At 39.1% G+C, this 20,038-nt stretch overlaps 1 protein-coding gene and 1 long non-coding RNA gene across 5 annotated transcripts in view; one reads left to right on the forward strand and one right to left on the reverse strand.

Annotated features, from left to right (window-relative positions):
• The window catches only part of USP46 (ubiquitin specific peptidase 46), a 70,544-nt gene extending 60,609 nt beyond the window's left edge, over positions 1-9,935 (reverse strand). The window contains exon 1 of one of the 3 annotated variants that reach the window (XM_007496461.3): positions 9,499-9,935. In XM_007496461.3, the coding sequence (XP_007496523.1) occupies positions 9,499-9,534 (36 nt within the window). In that variant the 5' untranslated portion in view covers positions 9,535-9,935. Of the gene's footprint in view, positions 1-6,579; positions 7,517-9,498 lie in introns of those variants that run through there. The other 2 variants (XM_007496464.3, XM_007496462.2) reach the window with 2 other exon arrangements.
• Positions 9,155-19,769, forward strand: LOC103093657 (uncharacterized). Of its 2 annotated transcripts, XR_001622985.2 has the most exons (3): positions 9,200-9,577; positions 18,544-18,675; positions 19,390-19,769. It is a non-coding gene; the product is annotated as an uncharacterized LOC103093657 (long non-coding RNA). The 2 variants fall into 2 exon arrangements; XR_008912869.1 differs by lacking the exons at positions 18,544-18,675; positions 19,390-19,769 and adding an exon at positions 10,102-10,937 and having other exon boundaries at positions 9,155-9,577.
• Positions 19,770-20,038: the final 269 nt, after the last annotated feature.

Genomic DNA, 20,038 nt, shown 5'->3' on the forward strand with positions numbered 1-20,038 from the left:
AGGAAAGCAAAAGAGAAAAGAGGTTAAAATCTGAGGAATATTCATAGGTGTAGTAAAGGTATGCTGATTTGATAACCAAGTTTTTAAACTTTAAAATTACCCTAGGATTTAACTCATTCGCTTAAAGAAAATTATTCTGAATTTAACAAGTACTTTAAAGAGAGAATGTTTCTAAAATAAAACACAGCCTTTTCAGATTTCCCAACTGTTAGTGCCCAGATCCTCTCCCTCCCCACCCCCACCATTATATTTGTTTTGCATGGACTTCTCCAAGTATATAAAGTCTCCCCTGGTAGAATGTAAGCTCTTTGAAGGAAAGAGCTATTGCATTTTCCTCTCCAAATCTCTTTTACTTAACAATGTCTAGCATATTGTAGGGGCTTGGTAATGACTGCTGACTATTGTCTGAATGATTATGTGGGTCAAAAAAAAAAGTTTCCTGAGGCAGATTTCCTAGGCTATATTCCCCTTCATTCCTTTCTCAGGTCCATCTCCCAGATCAATGGGTTCCTCACAGGAGCTCAATTTTGGAAAGGCACCTGGGCTAGCCAACCTTCAATCCCTTCCTCTGTTTTGCTTCTGATTTTCCATAATTTCAGTACTTTCCCTGCTTTAAACATTTCCCACTTATTCTGGATATAGCTTGCTTTGTGTATATCTTTTTTGCATGTTGTCTCTTTTCTTAGAATTTAAGTTCCCTTAAGCCCAAAGGGTGCTAAAAGACTGTCTGCCCTTTGATCCAGCCATAGCACTGCTGGATTTGTACCCTAAAGAGATAATAAGGAAAAAGACATGTACAAGAATATTCATAGCCATGCTGTTTGTGGTGGCAAAGGAAAATGAGGGGATGCCCTTCAGTTGGGGAATGGCTGAACAAATTGTGGTATATGTTGGTGATGGAATACTATTGTGCTCAAAGGAATAATAAAGTGGAGGAATTCCATGGGGACTGGAACAACCTCCAGGAACTGATGCAAAGCGAAAGGAGCCGAACCAGGAGAACATTGTACACAGAGACAGATACAATGTGGTACAATCAAATATAACGGATTTCTCATTAGTGGAAATGCAGAGATCCTGAACAACTTGGAGTAATCTACAAGAATAACCACTATCCACACATCCAGAGGAAACACTGTGGAAGTAGAAACACAGAAGAAAAACAACTTCTTGGTTACATGGGTCGAGGGGTATATGATTGGGGATATAGACTCTAAATGAACATCCTAGTACAAATATCAGTAATATGGAAATAGGTTCTGATCAAGGACACATGTAATACTCAGCAGAATTGCGCATAGGCTAAGAGAAGGGTGGGAGGAGGGGAGGGAGGAAAAGAATATGATTCTTGTAACCTGAGGAATAATGTTCTAAATTGACTAAAAAAAAAAGGAACGAAATAGGTTTGGACAGAAAAAAAAAAAGAATGCAAGTTCCTTGAAGGCAGGAACTGTCTCTTTTGCCTCTTTTTGTATCCCCAGCATTTAGCACAGTGCATGGCACATAATAAGAGTTTTAAAAATGTTTGCTTCATTCATTAACACCATGCCAAATACAGGCATGTTCTTTCCTACCTTCCAACTTTTCAATTCTCTTTTGTATAATGTCCTTCCTCCTTGAAAATAGTGACTTCCTTTTCCCTTGTATTTGTATTCCCTGGTGTTTTGCAGAGCTTGGAATCTATAAAGTGTTTAATAAATTCTTGTAGCCTTGCTGATTAAAAAATTATATAGATATCTAGAATTTTTATGGAGTTCCACAATAATGCTTAAAAAAAAAAACAGAATTGGAAGAGACCTCAGAGGTACAACACATACCTGACTAATAATCCACACTAAAAAAACATCACTGGCAAGTAGTCATCTAGCCATGTCTCAAAAAATCTCAGTTGGGAAGGGGTATCTACTACTTCCCCAAAGACACCCATTCTACTTAGGGATAACACTAATTGCTAGAAAAGTTCTGGACCTGGCACCTAAGCCTACCTCTTTGCAACACCAACCCAATGTTGTTCAACCTGCTCCCTGGAACTAAACAAGTTAACTAAGCTAGAAACTGTTGCAACTCAATAGAGTCAGAACACACATTTCCAAGATGCCACAACATTGTGAACAATAAAGTTCAGGTTAAAAACAAAACACACCTCACAAATCTGTGTTTAGGCAGGAGCTGATAAGTCACATTCCACCAACCTCAACTGAAGAGCAATGTGGAAGTAAGATTACTTGAATCTTTGTTTCCTAAAAGGATACCTAAAAGCTTTTGAGTAAATATGAAGAATTCACAAGCTATCAATTTTACTGTCTCATAAACTGCTGAAAAGATACTTTTCTCTAATGCTTATTTTGATTGAACTAAAGTTAGTTCCAAAATTAGCAACATTGTATTAAATTAAGAGCTGTTTTTAATAATAATGACTTTCTGCATTTAAAGACTGGCAAGGAATTCTCTAACTTATGTCCTGAGATCTATACTCCTTGTCTTGTTCCACCAGCTTGTTCTTTTTCCAAATTCAGTTTATTGTTCCTTCATCTCATCCTCTTAATTATCACAAGACAGTCATGTCCCTTCCTTGTGACTTCCCTTCTTACTTACTTACACACATACACACAAAGGTTCTGAGGTTGGATGTTTTGTAGCCAGAAGAGATCAGAGAGCATTTCACTTAAAGTCCAACCCACTAAGTATTTATTAAATACTAAAGCACTAGAACTATCCTTGGAGACTGTAGAAAGTAGTCTAGTGGCCAGAGTATATCCTCAAGGATTTTGAACTAGAGGCAACTTAAAAGGTCCCCTTAGAAGGGAGCAGAACCAGGAGAACATTGTATACAGAGACTGATACACTGTGGTACAATCTAATGTAATGAACTTCTCCATCAGTGGTAATGCAGTGATCCAGAAAAATTTGGAGGGATTTCTGAGAAAGAACACTATCCACATTCAGAGGAAGATCTGTGGGAGTAGAAACACAAGAAAAACAACTGCTTGATTACATGGGTTGATGGGGATATGACTGGGGATGTAGACTCTAAATGATCACCCTGGTGTAAATATCAACAACATGGAAATGGGTTTTCACCAAGGACACATGTAAAACCAAGAGGAATCGCATGTCAGCTTCGGGAGGGGGTTCTAATTCTAAAAATGTTCTAAATACACTAATTAAATAAAATTTAAAAAAAAATAAAAAGGTCCCCTTAAACTTTTAAGATCAACCAAAGCAATTACCTCCAATTAGGCTAAAAGTTGATTCCATCTTGAAATCACCATGAAACTCTGAATGAATAATTCCAAACTTGAGCTAAATTAAAACGTTCATTAGAACATCAATGCAGAACTGAATGAAGCATTCTGATCTCACAGTTACTTGTCAGCTTAGATTGTTTTTAAACACTCAAATAAGCCTTTGCTAGTTTATCAGAATAGTTCAGGTCTCACAATTAAGAATCACTGTGGAATTTTCCCATACCCTACCAATGTGTCACTTTCTCATAACTACAGGCTTGAATATTGCAAAACTATTATAGTAAAATGTAATTAGTGACTACAGTGGTAAACTGGGAAGAAAATAGTATAGTTGCTGAGTGATCTTTGGAAAGCCATTTTTACAATATCGACCTTATAGGTTTTTTGTGAGGAAAGCATTTATTAACCTTGAATGCAGTATAGAAATGTGCATAATTACCTCTTGGCATAGGAGATAGATCATGGAATCTGGAGTCAAGACTCATCTTCCTGAGTTCAAATCTGGCCTCAGATACTTACTAGCTGTGTGACCTTGATCAAGTCACTTAATCCTGTTTACCTCAGTTTCTTCATCTCAAAAATGAACTGGAGAAGGAAATAGCAAACCATTCCAGTCACCACACACACACACACACACACACACACACACACACACACACACACACACACAAAACTATGGGGTCATGGAGAGTCAAACATGACAGAAAATGACTGAACAACAACAAATAATTACCACTACTGAAGTAACTGAGCTAGTCATTTGATTTTGCTTCTACTTCTATGAAATGAAAATGATAATAATCATGAAGCCCTTTAAAGATAATATTACATAAGAAAAATGTGACGGTCAAAACTTTTAAAATATTGACTGGGGGCAGTTAGGTGGCACTAGAGATAAAACACCAGGCCCGGAGTCAGGAGGATGTGGATTCAAATCTGGCCACAGACACTTCCTAGCTGTGTGATCCTGAGCAAGTCCAATTGCTTAGCCCTTGCCCTTCTGTTTTAAGACCTATTACTAGGACATAAGTTAAGGATTTAAAATATTTTAATAAAATAAATTAAAATATTATCTGATTAGGAGGAAGGACAGAATGAAAAAAAGTGAAGTTTAAATTACAGAATATTAAAAATAAACAAATATTTCCAAGTATATGCAAATATCAGATGTTCAAGGAAGGAAGGAAGTTCAAATGAATGAGGTTTTATTGTATTAGTTAAGTGTACAGTATACATTCAGTAGTGGGACATTAATTTGGTTAGCCAAATCCCAAATGTAGGAAGGTTGAATATATCTTTATATTTGTATCATGAGTTTATGAACCTAGGAAATAAAAGGGGGGAAAAGAAAACTGACAGAAGAGATGTAAGTACTTCTAATTACCTTATTTAGCTTGATTTGCATCTATTTGAAAAGAGTCTCCCTTTAACACAATTTCCATTCCCATATTTTAGACATGAATGTCAGAATTATCGTCTCCTATCCGCTTAACCCACTTTCAGGTTTCAGTTTCTAAAATCAGTAAACTAGACAGGTGAAACCCCATGGGCCAATTTTAGAGACATAGCTGTTTCTCCCAAATTGAACACAGAGTTAACCAGTAGGCCCAGTTTCCAATTATTTCAAGAATATCATGGATAACTAACAACTAACACCACTAAATAAACTACTTTTTCTTAAAATTATGAATTTTAATATTTTTTCCAACTATAACCTCAGAGAAGTTGTTTATTTGTCCAGTTGGATGAAAAATCTCCAAAGAAAAATCTTTAAATTCCTAGACTTAGGAATTTTTCAAAAATTCAGCAAGTTTTAGCTATTCACTAATTGGTTATTCAATAGGACATTTCAATGTCCACCTTTTTAATAGTTAGTTGGGAACAAAATATATTAGAAAGATTACTAGAATTTTTAATATTTAAAAAGGAAGGGATTTTAGGGGTCACCTAACCCAATACTCTTATTTTACATGAGGAAAATAAGATATGAAAACATGGAGAACTTTACTAGATTCATACACCAGGAAGAATTAGGCTGAATCAAGGTCTCTTGCCTCTCAATTCTATGCCATCCCCTTCATCATGCAACACATATTGTTGTTTAGTTGTTTCATTTATGTCTGATTCTTTATAAACACATTTGGGATTTTCTTGGCAAGGATCCTGGAGTAGTTTGTCATTTCCTTCTCCAGGTCATTTTCCAGATGAGGAAACTGAGTCAAACAGTCTTAAATTATTTGTCCAGGGTCACTTAGATAGTAAGTAGGCAAAATTTGAATTCTGGAAGATAAGTCTTCCTTATTCCAGACCCAATACTCTATCCATGGCATCACTTAGCTGCCTCTGAAACATACTATAATGATCTAAGAAAAACCCTGAAAAAAATGTTGACTGATCAGATAGTAAATATATATCTTCTTATAAAAACTTTACCTAATTATAAAAAATAAAGAATCATCACATCATGATATCTATTGGCTAAAGAAAGTATATACAACCACTAATTCAAGAATAATGAAGATTAAATATTTTAAAACCAATTTGTGTCTATGAAAGTCACATTTTAAAATGGCATTTTACTTCTCCAAACAAAAGCTACTTCTGAAAAGCTCTCAAATTCTCATTTTCCATTTGTCAATATTTTAAACCTCAACTCATCTATTTGTGGATTATGCTGAAGATGCAGTGAAGGCTTCATTAACCAGCCATAGACATTTCAACATACTTTGGTAACTAATGCATTCTGAAAATTACAACACACTAGCCAAGCAAGCTTTATTACCTTTGAACTAGACACTGTGGCCAGGATGACATTCCTGAAGCAAGTTTATCAAGAAGTGCTATGGCAAGAGTTCAAATGAGAAAATAAATTATTAATATGAATAAGATATAGCTTTAACTTCCCAACAGACTGGGAAGACTTCTGGGGTTTTCTTCTCATGTATAGGTAAATTGTACAGGGTAGAGAAAGATGTTTATTTCTCAAACATGTGAATAATACTGAGTGTTATTTTCTTGTGTCTCCTCTGCTTATTCCCATATAGGGTTAGGAAAAGAAATCCTCTGCACAATATACAGATCTTAGCTTTGTTGAATCTCCAGAAGAAGAAATCTTTTTACTTCTTTCCTTAACACATATCAGCCTTTTTAGAATGTGCCAGAACCAGCCTATCTAAACAATGTCACCTCAAAATCAATCAATTATTCCCATTTGTTTCAGAGACTGAAACTAGATCTGAACAAGCACCTTGGTAAGAAATAAGATATGGATTAATTAAAAACCGATTTCAGCATGAAAATGAAAAGAGGAAGAGACTCATGAAAGACCTACCTGGAAACAATTCATCAGCAAATGCAAACCCTACAGTGACGTCCAGAGAGTATTTATGTCTGATCAGATGAAAACAGCAGCATCCCAGCCAAAGAAGTCAACTCAACTCAGGAAACATTCTCCTCTGGCTCAGATAGGGAGGGGCTGAAATTATTTATGTGTTTTAAAAGGGGGAGTGGTCATGATTTTCCACTCCACCTCCCTGTTTACACTATTATTTTGTTTGATTTGCATCTATTTTTGCAAAGCCCTAGACACTTAAAATTGTTTACATTTGGAACTATTGCCATTGAGGCTGAGGACAATATAATTTCCATTTTACACCAGAGAAAAGTGAAGCCAAGAAAAGCCAAATGACTTAGAATTAGAATTAGAGCAGAGGAGTTTGAGCAATCATCATTTATACATTTATGGTTCACTATTTATTTAATTGAAGAAGGACCATTAAATTTGAATCTTCATTGGCTCCCATTGTAAGATCTGGACAGGTAAGCTTTGGGCACTCCACCTCTCCAAACAAATACACACTCCAACAGCCTTGTCTACTCCACAGGCCCACAGTATGTAACCCCCAACAGTTCATTCATTGGCCAGTACAAATAGCCTCAAGTTTTAGAGGGAACAGCATGAAACCTGTTCTCAATTGCCAAAGATATCCAATGACCTCGCCTACATACATTAAGAACAAAGGTAGAAGCAGGTAGGTAGTACTACAGCTAGGTATGGGTTTTAAAAAAAGAATAAAGGGGAGGAGGAATCCTGAACCATCACCACCAAAACATTAGGGCAGCTTCCTCTTTTGGTTTCTTGCTTTTCCAGTCTGCCTTTGATGCCCAATGGAGAATAGCTCTGCTGCAAAGAAGACATTAAAAGAAGAGGTGAACTCCAAAAAAGAACAAAAGAGGAACAGTTACGTAGCACAGTGGATAGAGCAACAAAACTAAAGTCAGGAAGATCTGGGTTCAAATATAACCTCATACACTTCATAGATATATGATCTGGGCAGGTCACTTAACCTCAGCTGCCTAGTCCTTGATACCCTTCTGTCTTAGAAATGATATAGAAGATAAGGGTTTAAAAAAGAAAGACTACTAGAACATTTCACAATAACCTGTGAAAAAGGCCAATTTCTCTTTCGTTCCCATGACCACCATTCACTATGAGTTGTTGCCAGTTTAGTCTGAAACAGTATCCACCATGAACCACTAAAAATGAAAAGTCAAACAAAGAGAAAGAACAGTTTTACTATAGATAGGTAGGTAACATTTTCTTTCTCCCTCAAGCATGAATGCACTGACATATGGAAGGACAGGAGACCTGATCTCCTTGAGGCAGAGAAGGAAGATGAAAATTAAGAAGGCTCTGATTGTCTCACACCAGTTAGAATGCTCCCTGTGCCAGTAACCATTGCTGGGTTCTCTTTGGTGAAGTCCTAGTCATTACTTTGTTGGCAAAGTCAGAGACTATGTTGACCAATGATGAAAACTGAAGCTAGTCTAACAGACTTGTTCCATCCTAGAGATAAAGCAAGGTTCACTAATACTCTCCCTGACCATGTGTTAATCTGGCATCTCAGGTGTGAAATAGAAGACAAAACTCCCTGGGGGGGGCGGGGAGGGGGGGGAGGGAGGATAGGCAAGCCTGGTCACCTTACCCCAGGGGTTTCTAACTCGGGTCTCACTTTTAATTTGGCTACTTTTGTCCAAGCCTCCTCAGATTCCATCTATCTCAGAAGCCTGTTCTACCAGTTCCCAAAGAGTTTTAAAATATAATAAATAGAAGATATTAAAAATTATTGGTGCAATGGTTCCCAGCAGCAGCCTGGACACTCTAGGCTGAATAAATCCTGAGAGGAAATTGGAGAGTAAACAAATATAGTGGCACACCCAGAAGAGGTTCCTAATGCTGGAGGGGAATAGAATCTATCAGATTGAGAATGACTGCCTTATTCCATGGGCAAGCTGGCATCCTCCTGAGAAACAGGGCAGGGGTGTCAGTGCCAACAACGTGCACTCCGGGATTCACATAAGGTGAGTTAGAGACTTGGGAAAGTTGAAGAACCTGCAAAGGATATAGGAGCACACTGGAGAGGGAAGCACAAATTAAAGTGACTGCTAGCAAGCACTAGAACCCCACCTTAGGGCTAGCAATAACTCAACTGGTTTTTCGATACCTCCCCCCATATTTGCTAAAGAGCTAGAGGAAGAGGACCACAGCCGAACGGTATTACGCAGTCCACTTTAACAGCTAGGACCAGAGGGCCTTCGAATGCCACGGATTTCCAGATAACATTATCCGCACCCCCAATCCCCTTCCCAGATGGGAAAAACTGAGGCACCACGAGAGCCAAAGTGGTTTTTCACCAACCAGGGGCGCAGAGACAGTCAGACCAAGAGAGCTCTGCAGCATATTTTTATTTTAAGTTGTTGCATTTTTTTCATAATCACTAATGACCAATGCATTTAAAATGCATTGCAGAGACGCAGTCCCCTAGTGTGTAGGTGGGGAGAAGGGTCGGGATTCCAGACGCGCATTCTCCCACGGCGGGGTCACAGGCTGGGGTTTCCCCCAGACGCCAGCCGAAGGTTCGGCCCCACCCCCAGCCCACCTCCACTCTGAGCCCGCCGGGCTCAGTCTCAGCGCGAGGGGGGCGCAGCAGCGTGGCGGGACCCTGCGGGAACGGCCGGGGTGGGAGGGCTGGGGGAGCTAGGGAAGACAAGGTTCTCCCACCGTTGTTATTTGAGGTCCTCCCGCGCTCCGGCCACTTCAGTCCTTGGACTTCACCCGGAGACGGCCACCTCCCCGCCCCCACCCTCCAACTAGTCCTTGGCCCCAGGGAGGTTTGTTCTTCCTGGGCTTTCTTTCATTCCTTTAGCTCCTCATTCCTTCAAGCCTACCTCCAAGCCAGCTAGTACTCACCATATTACAGATGGAGGCGATGTTTCGGACAGTCATTAGTCTAAAGGTTGCAGTGATCCCGCACCGCCATCTTTATAAGGTGAAAACAGAAATGCCCATGGTCGAGAGCTCTCGGGGAGGGACGGGCTGGGGGAGGCGGATCGGGGTCCGGGTTTCGGTTTGATTTGGTTCTGGGCTGGAGGGGGTGGGGGAGGAGGAAGGGAAGGCGGGAGGGGGGGAGTGGGGAGTGGCGGGAGTAAGCGGCGGCAGCTGCGGGAGGAGCTGGGGGAGGAGGAGGAGGCGGTGGAGGAGGAGAAGGAGGTGGGGAAAGAAGCTAGATCAGCCTCCCAGGCCAGCCCACTTCCCAGCTCTGCCTGCAGCTGGGGAGTCCCCGAAGAGGCAACGCTCCCTCCTTCGCCCACTTCCCCACCCACAGCATCCACTACTCCCGCTGCGGACCTCTGGTCGCTGCGGTGCTCTAGGGCACTGGCTAGGGACCCGCCACTCCCATCTCCTCCTGCTGCTGCTTTCTCCCGCCCTCGCCCCCCACGCCCCTCTAATCCTACCCCGCTGCCTTAACGTTTGGCTTTCTGCGTGACTGTTTCGGGTCTAATACCGAGACAGAGATGGAAGGCGATGGACTCCCCTTCCGGACTCGGAAAACTCCCTGCCTTCAGAAGCCCGACTCCTTCCACCTTCCTCCTCCTGCGCCTCCTCCTTTGCCTTGTCCTGGCAGCTATTCTCTCCATTTCATCCGGTGCCTGAAAATCAACTTTGACAAGAGACGCCCGGGAGGAAGGGTCAATGCCAGTAATTGGCATAGGGTGGCACCAACCCGGCCTAGTGGGCTGAAGGGGAAGCTGCCCACCCCTCAGCCAATCGAGTGCCTGGCAGAGGAGGGGAATCCTGTGTTGTTTGCTTCAGCCTGACACCCGGGGAATAAAGGGGAGAGGGCAAGAAAATTCTGCCCCCCTCCCGTTCCCACCCCTAACCCAAGGCAGTGTGAGAGCATGGCCCTTAGACACTAGTAGTGAATCCAATGCACTTCTCTTTTGCACCGTCCTTTTGGGGAAGTGAGAGGATGGAAAAACCGGGCCAGAGGCATACCTTAAGGTTCCCCGTTGGTGTTTCTGCCAGATGGTATCTTATGGTGCTGGAGAAAGCAAAATAGGATCAGGACTTGGGAGTGGCCAGGAAGCTTCTCCACGCCTGGGGCTGACTTGTTGGCTGAAATAAAGAACTGGCAGAATAGAAAACTCTGGATTTGGACAGAGGCCAGAAATAATGTGCCCAACCATTCTATCCATGACATTAACAATGGGAAGTTCTGGGCAAATATTTAAGACAGTCCCATTACTGCCATCCCTGTCCCACACTCAACGGCAACATCCCAGTAGAGTCCAAAAAGCTACACTCTGCTCCCTGTCTTTCTAAATAAAAATGCTCACACATGAACACAATGAATTTATTTAGTACCTGCTATATGCAGTCAACTATTCCCAAATCCAGTTATTGGATGATTTGTAGGAGAAGGTTTTCATTTAATTGTAGTGTTTCAGGCCTACCCCAAACCTCAAATTGAGCTCATATGAAATCTGAAATCCAGACTGTAAACCAATCACTCTAATGGCAGTTTGGTTCTGTTGGTATTTAGAGTCAGAGGACCCTAGTTCAAATCTTGCCTCAGTCACTTATTGTAACTCTGGGAGAGTATGACTTCCCTGAGCCTCAGTTTCCTCATGTGTACAATGAGTGTAGTTGGAGTAAATGATCTCTAAGATCCCTTCCAACTTAAGGTCTATAATCTTATAAGCTAGAAACAAGAAAAAAAAAATTTAATATGTGTACTAGCTCATTAGAAGACTAAAATTTCCTCTTCTCCAGCTTCTGGTGTATCCATAATGTCCCTACAATTAGGCATAGAAATAAAAGAAACAATTCAACTCACCTAACTATATATGCATATTTAAGGGTTATTTGGGATCTTGAGTTTGCTCTATGTTTTGAAAATATTTCAGGAACAATTTAACACTGGACTATAACTTGAAATATTAGCTATTCTTAACATCTCTGAAAATGTTTCTGAATACTTAATCCAAATCCTCACAGCACAAATTTCACAATAAGTTAACATTTAAAATGTTTTCACCATCACTTTAATTTTTCTGCCAATGTTAGTACATTAGGTTGAGAAATTCATGGACCCAAATAGTCTATAGATGTAGCAAAAGTAGAAAAGCACCAAAATTACCAAATAGTTTTTATTAAACTTCCACATGGCATGACATTCTATCACTGAGTACTCTTTAAGCAAGTAAGAGGGATATGTTCATCAGTCTCCTAAAAGCTTAATGGTTAAAATAAACACCATCAGTGTGGACAAACAGAAGGAAATTTGAGCCAAGAGACATCCAGTAGATCAATAACACACAAAAGACCTCTCCAGATCATGAATAATTAAATGCATTTTTGTACTGTAACAGATTAGCGAGCAATGGTGGCTTTGAAGCTAAGGAATCTTGGGTAGAAGGAGAAGCAACTCACTTCACTTCAAGGGAAGGCTCTATGGAAGAGATAGGGATGTCAAGTTTTGAAACAATAGGGAGGTCCTAGCAGAACTTGGAGTAAATGGGGTCCCAGTCTTTATCATCATTGCTATCCTAACTTAGCTTTGTGATGCATTATGTATATGATCTTGTGTAATTGTCATAACAAACCTGTGAGATACTTACAAGTAACATATTTCTATATCAGTTTAATGTTTACAAAGTACTTCCCTGTTAACTCTGAGATAGGGAATACAAGTAATATGGAAGCTCAAAGAAGTCAGACTTGGCCCACCCTCATACAGGAAAAAGTGCCTTGATCAAGTTCCCACAGCATCAGAGCTGACACTCTTACCCAAGTCTGACTACATCCAATCTTCTTTGTGTTATACCGCACCTCCCAGAAAGCCTATGAAGCAACAGCAGTGTATTGTGTGAAGGTTCAAAATTATGTCCAGGCAAAGTGAATAAGAAGCCACATGACTTTCTTCAAGTTCTCCATTGAGGATCAATCTCTCTTATGTGTTAGATCCATTCCTTTGGTTCTGTTGTCTCTCATTCTCACTATATGAGCAGCCTTTTCCAATCCTTCCCAATGCCTTTTATACCACTTATCACAGATAAGTTATCATTGGTAATATGCTAAGTGATTCATAATTATCATTATTCCAAGATGATGGTGTTGTTCCATGACTCACAGCTATTTTCATATCCATCAGGAGAATATTCGTATTTGTGTTAGCAGACAATTTAGAATTATTAAAAATACCATACTGCACAATTTCCCAATTCAGTCAAGAGTTCAAGTTCCGTCTCTGGCACGTGCTCCCTGTGTGACCCTGGATGAATAATTTAAATTCTTATTATCCTCAGGCAATGTTGTAAGTCTTTACATTACAAAGTATGTGCTGGTCTGCATTTAGAGATGGCATTTCCCGGCCTCAGCCACTTCCTAGCTGTGTGACCCTGGGCAAGTCACTTGACCCCCATTGCCTAGCCCTTACCACTCTTCTGCCTTGGAGCCAATACACAGTATTGACTCCAAGACTGAAGGTAAGGGTTTAAAAAAAAAAAAAGAGATGGCATTTCCACATCAGGAATTCTTTATACTAAAGAAATTACCAATATGGCCAAAAAAGGGTGTGTGTGCATGTATTTCTATACATCTGTGCATATATGCACACATGTACATATGTGTATTTATGTATACATGAGCTATGTTTTTGTGGACTAATCCAATAATCTAAGTGTAGTACCCCTTCTAGGGGCACTCATTCTCGTACTTTTGGTCTCCCAGGGAACAACTATCCAAGGCTCAAAGTGTTCTGTAGGTGCACACTCCTAAAATTATAACTCATACCACATCACCAAGTTCAAAGAATGAGCTCAAAACAAAAACATTTATTCATTTATTGAAATGGGAAAGCATGATAATAAAACATTCCCGCCATAAACCAGAGGCACACCCTCCCAAATGTGTATGGTACCATTGGGAAGAGTGCACACATACATATAGAGCCACACATCTAGGGAATAAATGTGTCAAAAGCCACTTACACCTTTGGCACTATAACGGCACTACCCAATGTCTTCTCTTATCATGTCTTCCTCACATTGCTTCCATTAGATGCAATATCTTTGCTAAGCATATCACTCTGCCATTATCTGTGGGCTTACTTGTCTCCATAGTTGCATTCTTTGATTCAGCAGGATCAGCTCCTTCTGGGCAAGGTGTCTTATGGCTTATGCTTATGCTACAAGATTTTATTGCCAAGGGAAAAGAAAAAGAGAAAATTCTTCTCCCCCTTACTGCAATCTCAAAGAAGGATGATTTGGCCTCTAGAGCTGTCTTCTAACTCAGCTAGCTTCTCAACTGGCTCTTTTCTCAGAACTTGCTATTGCATTTTTAAAAACCACCAGGGATGTGACTAATCCTTTAGTCAGTCTATGACTAGCCACCCTATAATTCCATCAAGTTGGCTGAAGAACTTTTTTACTCATCCTAAAGACATAACAAAGTATAAGCACTTTAAAATTCAACTTTCTCCATAGTGTATTGGCTCCAAGGCAGAAGAGTGGTAAGGGCTAGGCAATGGGGGTCAAGTGACTTGCCCAGGTTCACACAGCTGGGAAGTGGCTGAAGCCGGATTCGAACCTAGGACCTCCCACCTCTAGGCTTGGCTCTCAATCCACTGAGCTACCCAGCCGCTCAATCCACTCCGCTCAATCTCCATAGCCTTTGTCTGAAAAGGGCAAACCTTTGTATTCCATTATTTTTGTTACCTGACTCACATATTCTATAACTGTAACCACTCATGGTTTGAAAGGGGCTAAACCATGTGCCCCCTTACTTCTATTCTCTGACCTTCATGTTCCATGGAGTGTATTGGGGGCAAAGGAGGAGAGAATTGATCAGAGGTCTCCAATTAACAAACAAACACACACACACACACACACACACACACAGAGGTAGTATTCTTTTTTTCCTCGACTGCTTCCTGTGTTCATAGTTAGATCAATTCCTTTTGAATTCCTAGAAGTTCCATTGAATTTTTACCACTTGATTAATACAATGCCAATCCTTCTCATTTACCTACTAATAACAATAAAATAAATGAAAGCATAAGATAATGGCTATGAGGTGAATAATTATCATTAATGTAAAAGAAAAACATCAAAAATTATAAATGCATTTATTTAAGAAATACTAAAATATGCTCATTTTCATGGTGAATTTTAAAGGGCAAATGGCAATATCACTGGACTATTTTGAAATAGTAAGTCCCTTCTACCCTTATGATTCCTGTTTATATATAAACCATCAAAAATTAAATAGGTAAAGTGTTCATTAGACTTGATGATACTAGCACCAGATATTCAATCTAGAATCATAGCATACAGAAATTCTAGTTCTTCGTGTTAGGGACCTTAAAGATGATCTAGTCTGGCCTTCTTATTTTACAAATGAGAAAACGGTGGCAGAAAGTTTCAGCAGCATGTCCAGAGTCACAGAGGTAGTGAGTAGCAGCACCAAGATAAAAATATAGGTGGCCTGACTCTTTACTCAGGAAGTCTCTGAGTAATTATAATATTAAAATGAATTTTTTTTCACTAGTAATTCTAGTCTAATTACTAAAGAACAATTTTGTTGCAGGGCCTTAAATTGGAGGTGGCAAGGCCAAAGCTTTAAGTCTGGTGTCTGGTTTCTCATTCTTGTGTCCTGAACACTGTCCGCTGCTCTCTTGGTCTAAAAATGTTTTGGAATATTGTCCAGTGTTTAGAACAACATATACAAACATATATGTGCATTTAATTACATGTGCAAACATATACACCTATGCACATATACTTAAATACATACCTGCACAAGTAAAAGAAGAGGGATATATTACTTGGCATTTCTGGTTTTAATTTCTAAAGTTCTTTTCTATACCTTTCTTATTTTGGGAGTCTGAAAGACCAAGATTAATTGCATTTCATCACAAAAATAATAGCAGAAATAATATTTCAACTGTAGTTGTGTCTATAATTGCTGCCACTTGACTTTAGCACCAACTTTGAAAAAAGTTTAACTGAGAGACAATACAAGAGAAAGCAAAGGACTTCCCAATCAAAACAATGGAACCAATGGAAGATTTAACAATGGAAAAAGACACATTGTCCTCTCTTGGCATTTGAACAATAAGTAGACAAAAACAGTAATCCCAAAGGTGAAAACTAGCCTAGACATCAAACCTACTACTCTTGTCTTTCAGTCTTTCAACATTCCTAAAACAAATTATGGCTCAAACAAATGCTGAAGCACCAATCACTTCAGTTTAATGACTGTTGATTTATTGACATGACAAGTTCTATTATAGTTGCCAGAGATAATATATCATGGTCATAGGATTTATGATGGGAATGATGTTTTATATTATTTCTTTAAGGGAGGCGTTGAATGAGTAAAGCTTGCTTAGTTAGAATGCCTAAGGAATTAAGTCTTCTTAAATTTCCAGCTGAATTTCAGTTTTCAATTCTTATTGTAAAAATTTTCCTTAAAGCACATGAATCTATTTCCCTGCCACAGTGAGTAGAAAAATTCTGACCACATAATTCAATCCTTCTTTAATAGAGGAATATCTTACCTCACCAGAATTATTTTGAAGATAATTTTTCAATCTATTATATTGAAACTGTCCAAAGTATTGGTTTTGGGGCATGAAGTCCCTAGGAGAGCCCCTAGAGATTTCTGAATCAAGCCTGGGATGAGCTTGTTATAATATGCCTATAATTCCTACTAGAGAAATACTAGGAAAAACAAGACAAGAGAGTAGTAGAAGCAAATTAAGTTCTAGTTAATCAAAGTTTTCCTGTAAAAAAAAAATCATTAAAAACTGTGCTATAAAAGAACACTATCCACATTCAGAGGAAAAACTGTGGGAATAGAAACACAGAAGTAAAACAACTGCTTAAATACATGGGTCGAGGGGATATGGCTGGGGGTGTAGACTCTAAATGAACATCCTAGTGCAAACATCAACAACATGGAAATAGGTTCTGATCAAGGACACAAGTAATACTCAATGAAATTGCCTGTTGGGTGGGGGCAGGGGAGGGAGGGAAATAATATGACTCTCGTAACCAAGGAATAATGTTCTAAATTGACTAAATAAATTAATTTAAAAAATAAAGTGCTTCAGGCTTCAGGTGCCCCCTAAAAAAACCAAAAACTGTGCTATAGCTGTAAAGTTGTTTTGACGGGTCTTGCCATCCCTAAAGCCTAGTGATAGGGTTATTCATGTCTCTAAGAATGACTGAGCCTATATAAAGAGCTTTCTTTTATTTCCCAAATATTTGTAACCCATGACCCTAATTCAAAGAAAACAAAGAAGGAAATAAACATTTAGTAACTGTCTACTATGTGCCAGGTATTTCACAAATATAATTTCATTTGATACTCACAAAAATCCTGGGAGATAAAGGCAGGTGCTATTATTTATCATCATTTTATAGTTGGGAAAACTGAGGCAAATAGTTTCATTAAGTTCCCCAGGTTTGAACAACTAGTAAGTGTCTGAGGCTGTATTTGAACTCAGGTTTTCCCTCCTCCAAGCCCAATATGCTGTGCCACATAAATTCACAGTTCTGGGTATACATGAACCAGGTTCAAATTTTAAAGGCTTCACTTTCAAATAAGGCTTCTCTAGACTATTCTGCCTGGCACCAGTGATATCCCCTGTGAAAATGAGAATTTAATTCATTTTGCCTACCACTCATGGTATCTCTGGGAACCTCAGAATTTAGCTTGTGCCTAAGTCTCAAAAAAAAAAAAATGGAAAGAGTCCTCCCTTCTCATGTAAGGCTAACAAAACATCAAAAATAAGACTGGCTTTATTTAACCCACCACACCTAAGAAATACATACATCTTACATATAAATCCATTAGCACTGCCAGTCAATTATCTCTTCGATAAGCTTCAGCTCCCCAGGTATTTATAGTCTTCTAGACTTACAGCACCAACATGATGTTAAGCTCTCCCACAAAAAGAAAGTACTCACTATTGCTAAAGATTCAAATAGTTCATTCCTTTGTGGAGTTCCATCTCACCCCGGGATCTATATAGTCTTCCAGACTCATAATACTATGCTAGGTTTTAAACATGAAAGTTCTTAGAGTCATTGAAGAGTAAACTCCTCCCCCAAGAACTGCACAGTCCACATTACTCACAGGACCAGTAAAAAGCTCTCATTTGCTCTAGGAACTCCTTTTCTGGGTACAGGAGGCTCATTCCAGAATTTTTTTCCAGAGTTCTACAAACACTTTCATTCTAATCTTGCTAACTTGCATTCCTGAATCTTTTGGCTTAACCTGGGAATTCTACATCATACTTCTAATACTCCTAGCCTCCTTTCTAGGACCACTTGGTTCAACAAACATCTAGTGAATGCACAGACTTCCCTTCTAGGGAACTAAGTTTGAGCCTCCATGTAGCCCCTCACATTCTGGCATTTTTTTTTCCAGATACTGTGTCCATTTTTAAGCAGGAAACAGTCCCTCTCTTTGTCCTTCTATTCAAGCATACTAAATATGGTGACGTGATGCTCTTATGCTTCATAAAGGACATATAATCAGTATCTCTCTTGGATGAACAGCAGGAACTAATGTACTATTATAAATGGGCTTGTGAAATCTGAGTAATATGACTAGTGACTTCACTATTCTTAGTGAAGACGTTAAACATTGTAACACAAACATTAAGTATTTCATTTTATTTATATTTGTTGTAGACATAGCTCTAAAGCTAATACCTTTAGTTCATGTGACAATTGTGAGTCATTAAATAAAGGAGTTTTACCTTGTTTAAGCACAGCAAGGATACATAGTGAGGATACAGTGCCATTGCTTCTCTGGACTCAGCCCCCTTGGCTCCATCAGAAACATGTCTGTCCACACATCATCAGGAGATGGAAGCTCACACTAGTCATAGACAACCACCAAGTCTGATGGGGTACCAACTGATATCTCTTATTCCCCCAGGCCAGGAACTGCATCTGAGAATCTCTGACCAGTCAGGTTGCCTGAGAAAAGGAAGTCAGAGAACTCAGGGACTTGGAGGCAAGAAAACACTGGTCCTATCACAATATGAAATATGTGATCATTCTTAATAAGGTGAAAAATAGCATTTGATCCTGATTAAGTCAAAAGTTATGTATTAAATATAAGAAAATAATGGTACAGATTTACCTAGAACCTTTAGAAAATGAGAATATGAGTTCCACTGAAGCCAAAATATCCTATCAGAGCATATCCTATCCTACCATCACTATTACTAGGATTTTTTAATATACACGCAAGGCATATATATTTAAAACCTTGACATGAAATATCATATAGGTAAGGAATGCCTACAAATACAGATCATAGCCTCTGTGATTTATGGTCTTAAAAAGATGCCAGAAGCACTAAGAGACCATATGAACTTTCCATATAGCTAGTGTAAGTCAGAGGCAGAATCTGAATACAGGCCTTCTTAACTCCAAAGCAAACTCTCTATAAAACACACCAGGCCCTTCGCATGTCTCATACTCTCCCACCTTTTCCCCCTGCATTTCTCTCACCCCAAGTCACACAGAGAATTTGTTTATTTTTATAGATGATCATTAAACATTTGGTCCACCAAGGATTTTACAAAATGGTAAATTATAGTTATAAATACAGATTTTAAAATTATCCTATAGGTTGGCAAAATGCCATAAACAATAAAAGGCTCATTGTTCCTGTAAAGTACCATCTTAGCAAATAAACAACTGTGTTTTCTTTCTTTAAGCAAAGCAGAGAGAACTGTTTCTAATTCCACAATATTCATGAAATTGTTTTTGTCAGAGGTGTCAACCTCTCTACTCCCTTTTAGCCTCAGCTTGATTGTCAATCCATGTTACAACTGACGCAAAGATAGCACTTGGAAATGGGATAGCTCTGTCTGTACCATCTGGCTACCTGAAGGCTTCATTTGATATTTCCTGGAAACAAAACTTGTTAGAGAAATGAGAATCAACCTACTCAGAATACAAGATTAAAGTAAACCAAGAACAAGGCTGCTTCTCTTTTTTTGTCTACCCAGAGGTAAACAAAGCAAGTACTACCCCCACGTTGAACTCTCACACTTGAAGGTTTCTTTTTAATTTCCAAAAGCTATAATTCATTGTAGATATGCTATCTGGGCAGATTTGGATACACATATCTCATAGTTCTACGCCAAAATCATGTTTGTACTTATGAGAGAGAGAGAGAGAGAGAGAGAGAGAATCTTAGGAAATGCTAGATAACTCAAAATTGATCTATGTTCCTACCTCAGAGGAAAACAAACAATTTTCTTGCATTTTCAGTATGTCTTATGTATTAATAGGTACCTAACTGGAATGTAATCTGGCTTGACTGTGACTGGAGAACTGCTACTAGTTATGGAGATAGAAATACTTTCTTCAGAGATACTGAGAGATACAGAGAGATGCTGAGAGAGATGCTTCTAGAG

Source organism: Monodelphis domestica, chromosome 6 (assembly GCF_027887165.1).
Source record: "Monodelphis domestica isolate mMonDom1 chromosome 6, mMonDom1.pri, whole genome shotgun sequence".
In the NCBI taxonomy this organism is placed as follows: Eukaryota; Metazoa; Chordata; class Mammalia; order Didelphimorphia; family Didelphidae; genus Monodelphis; species Monodelphis domestica.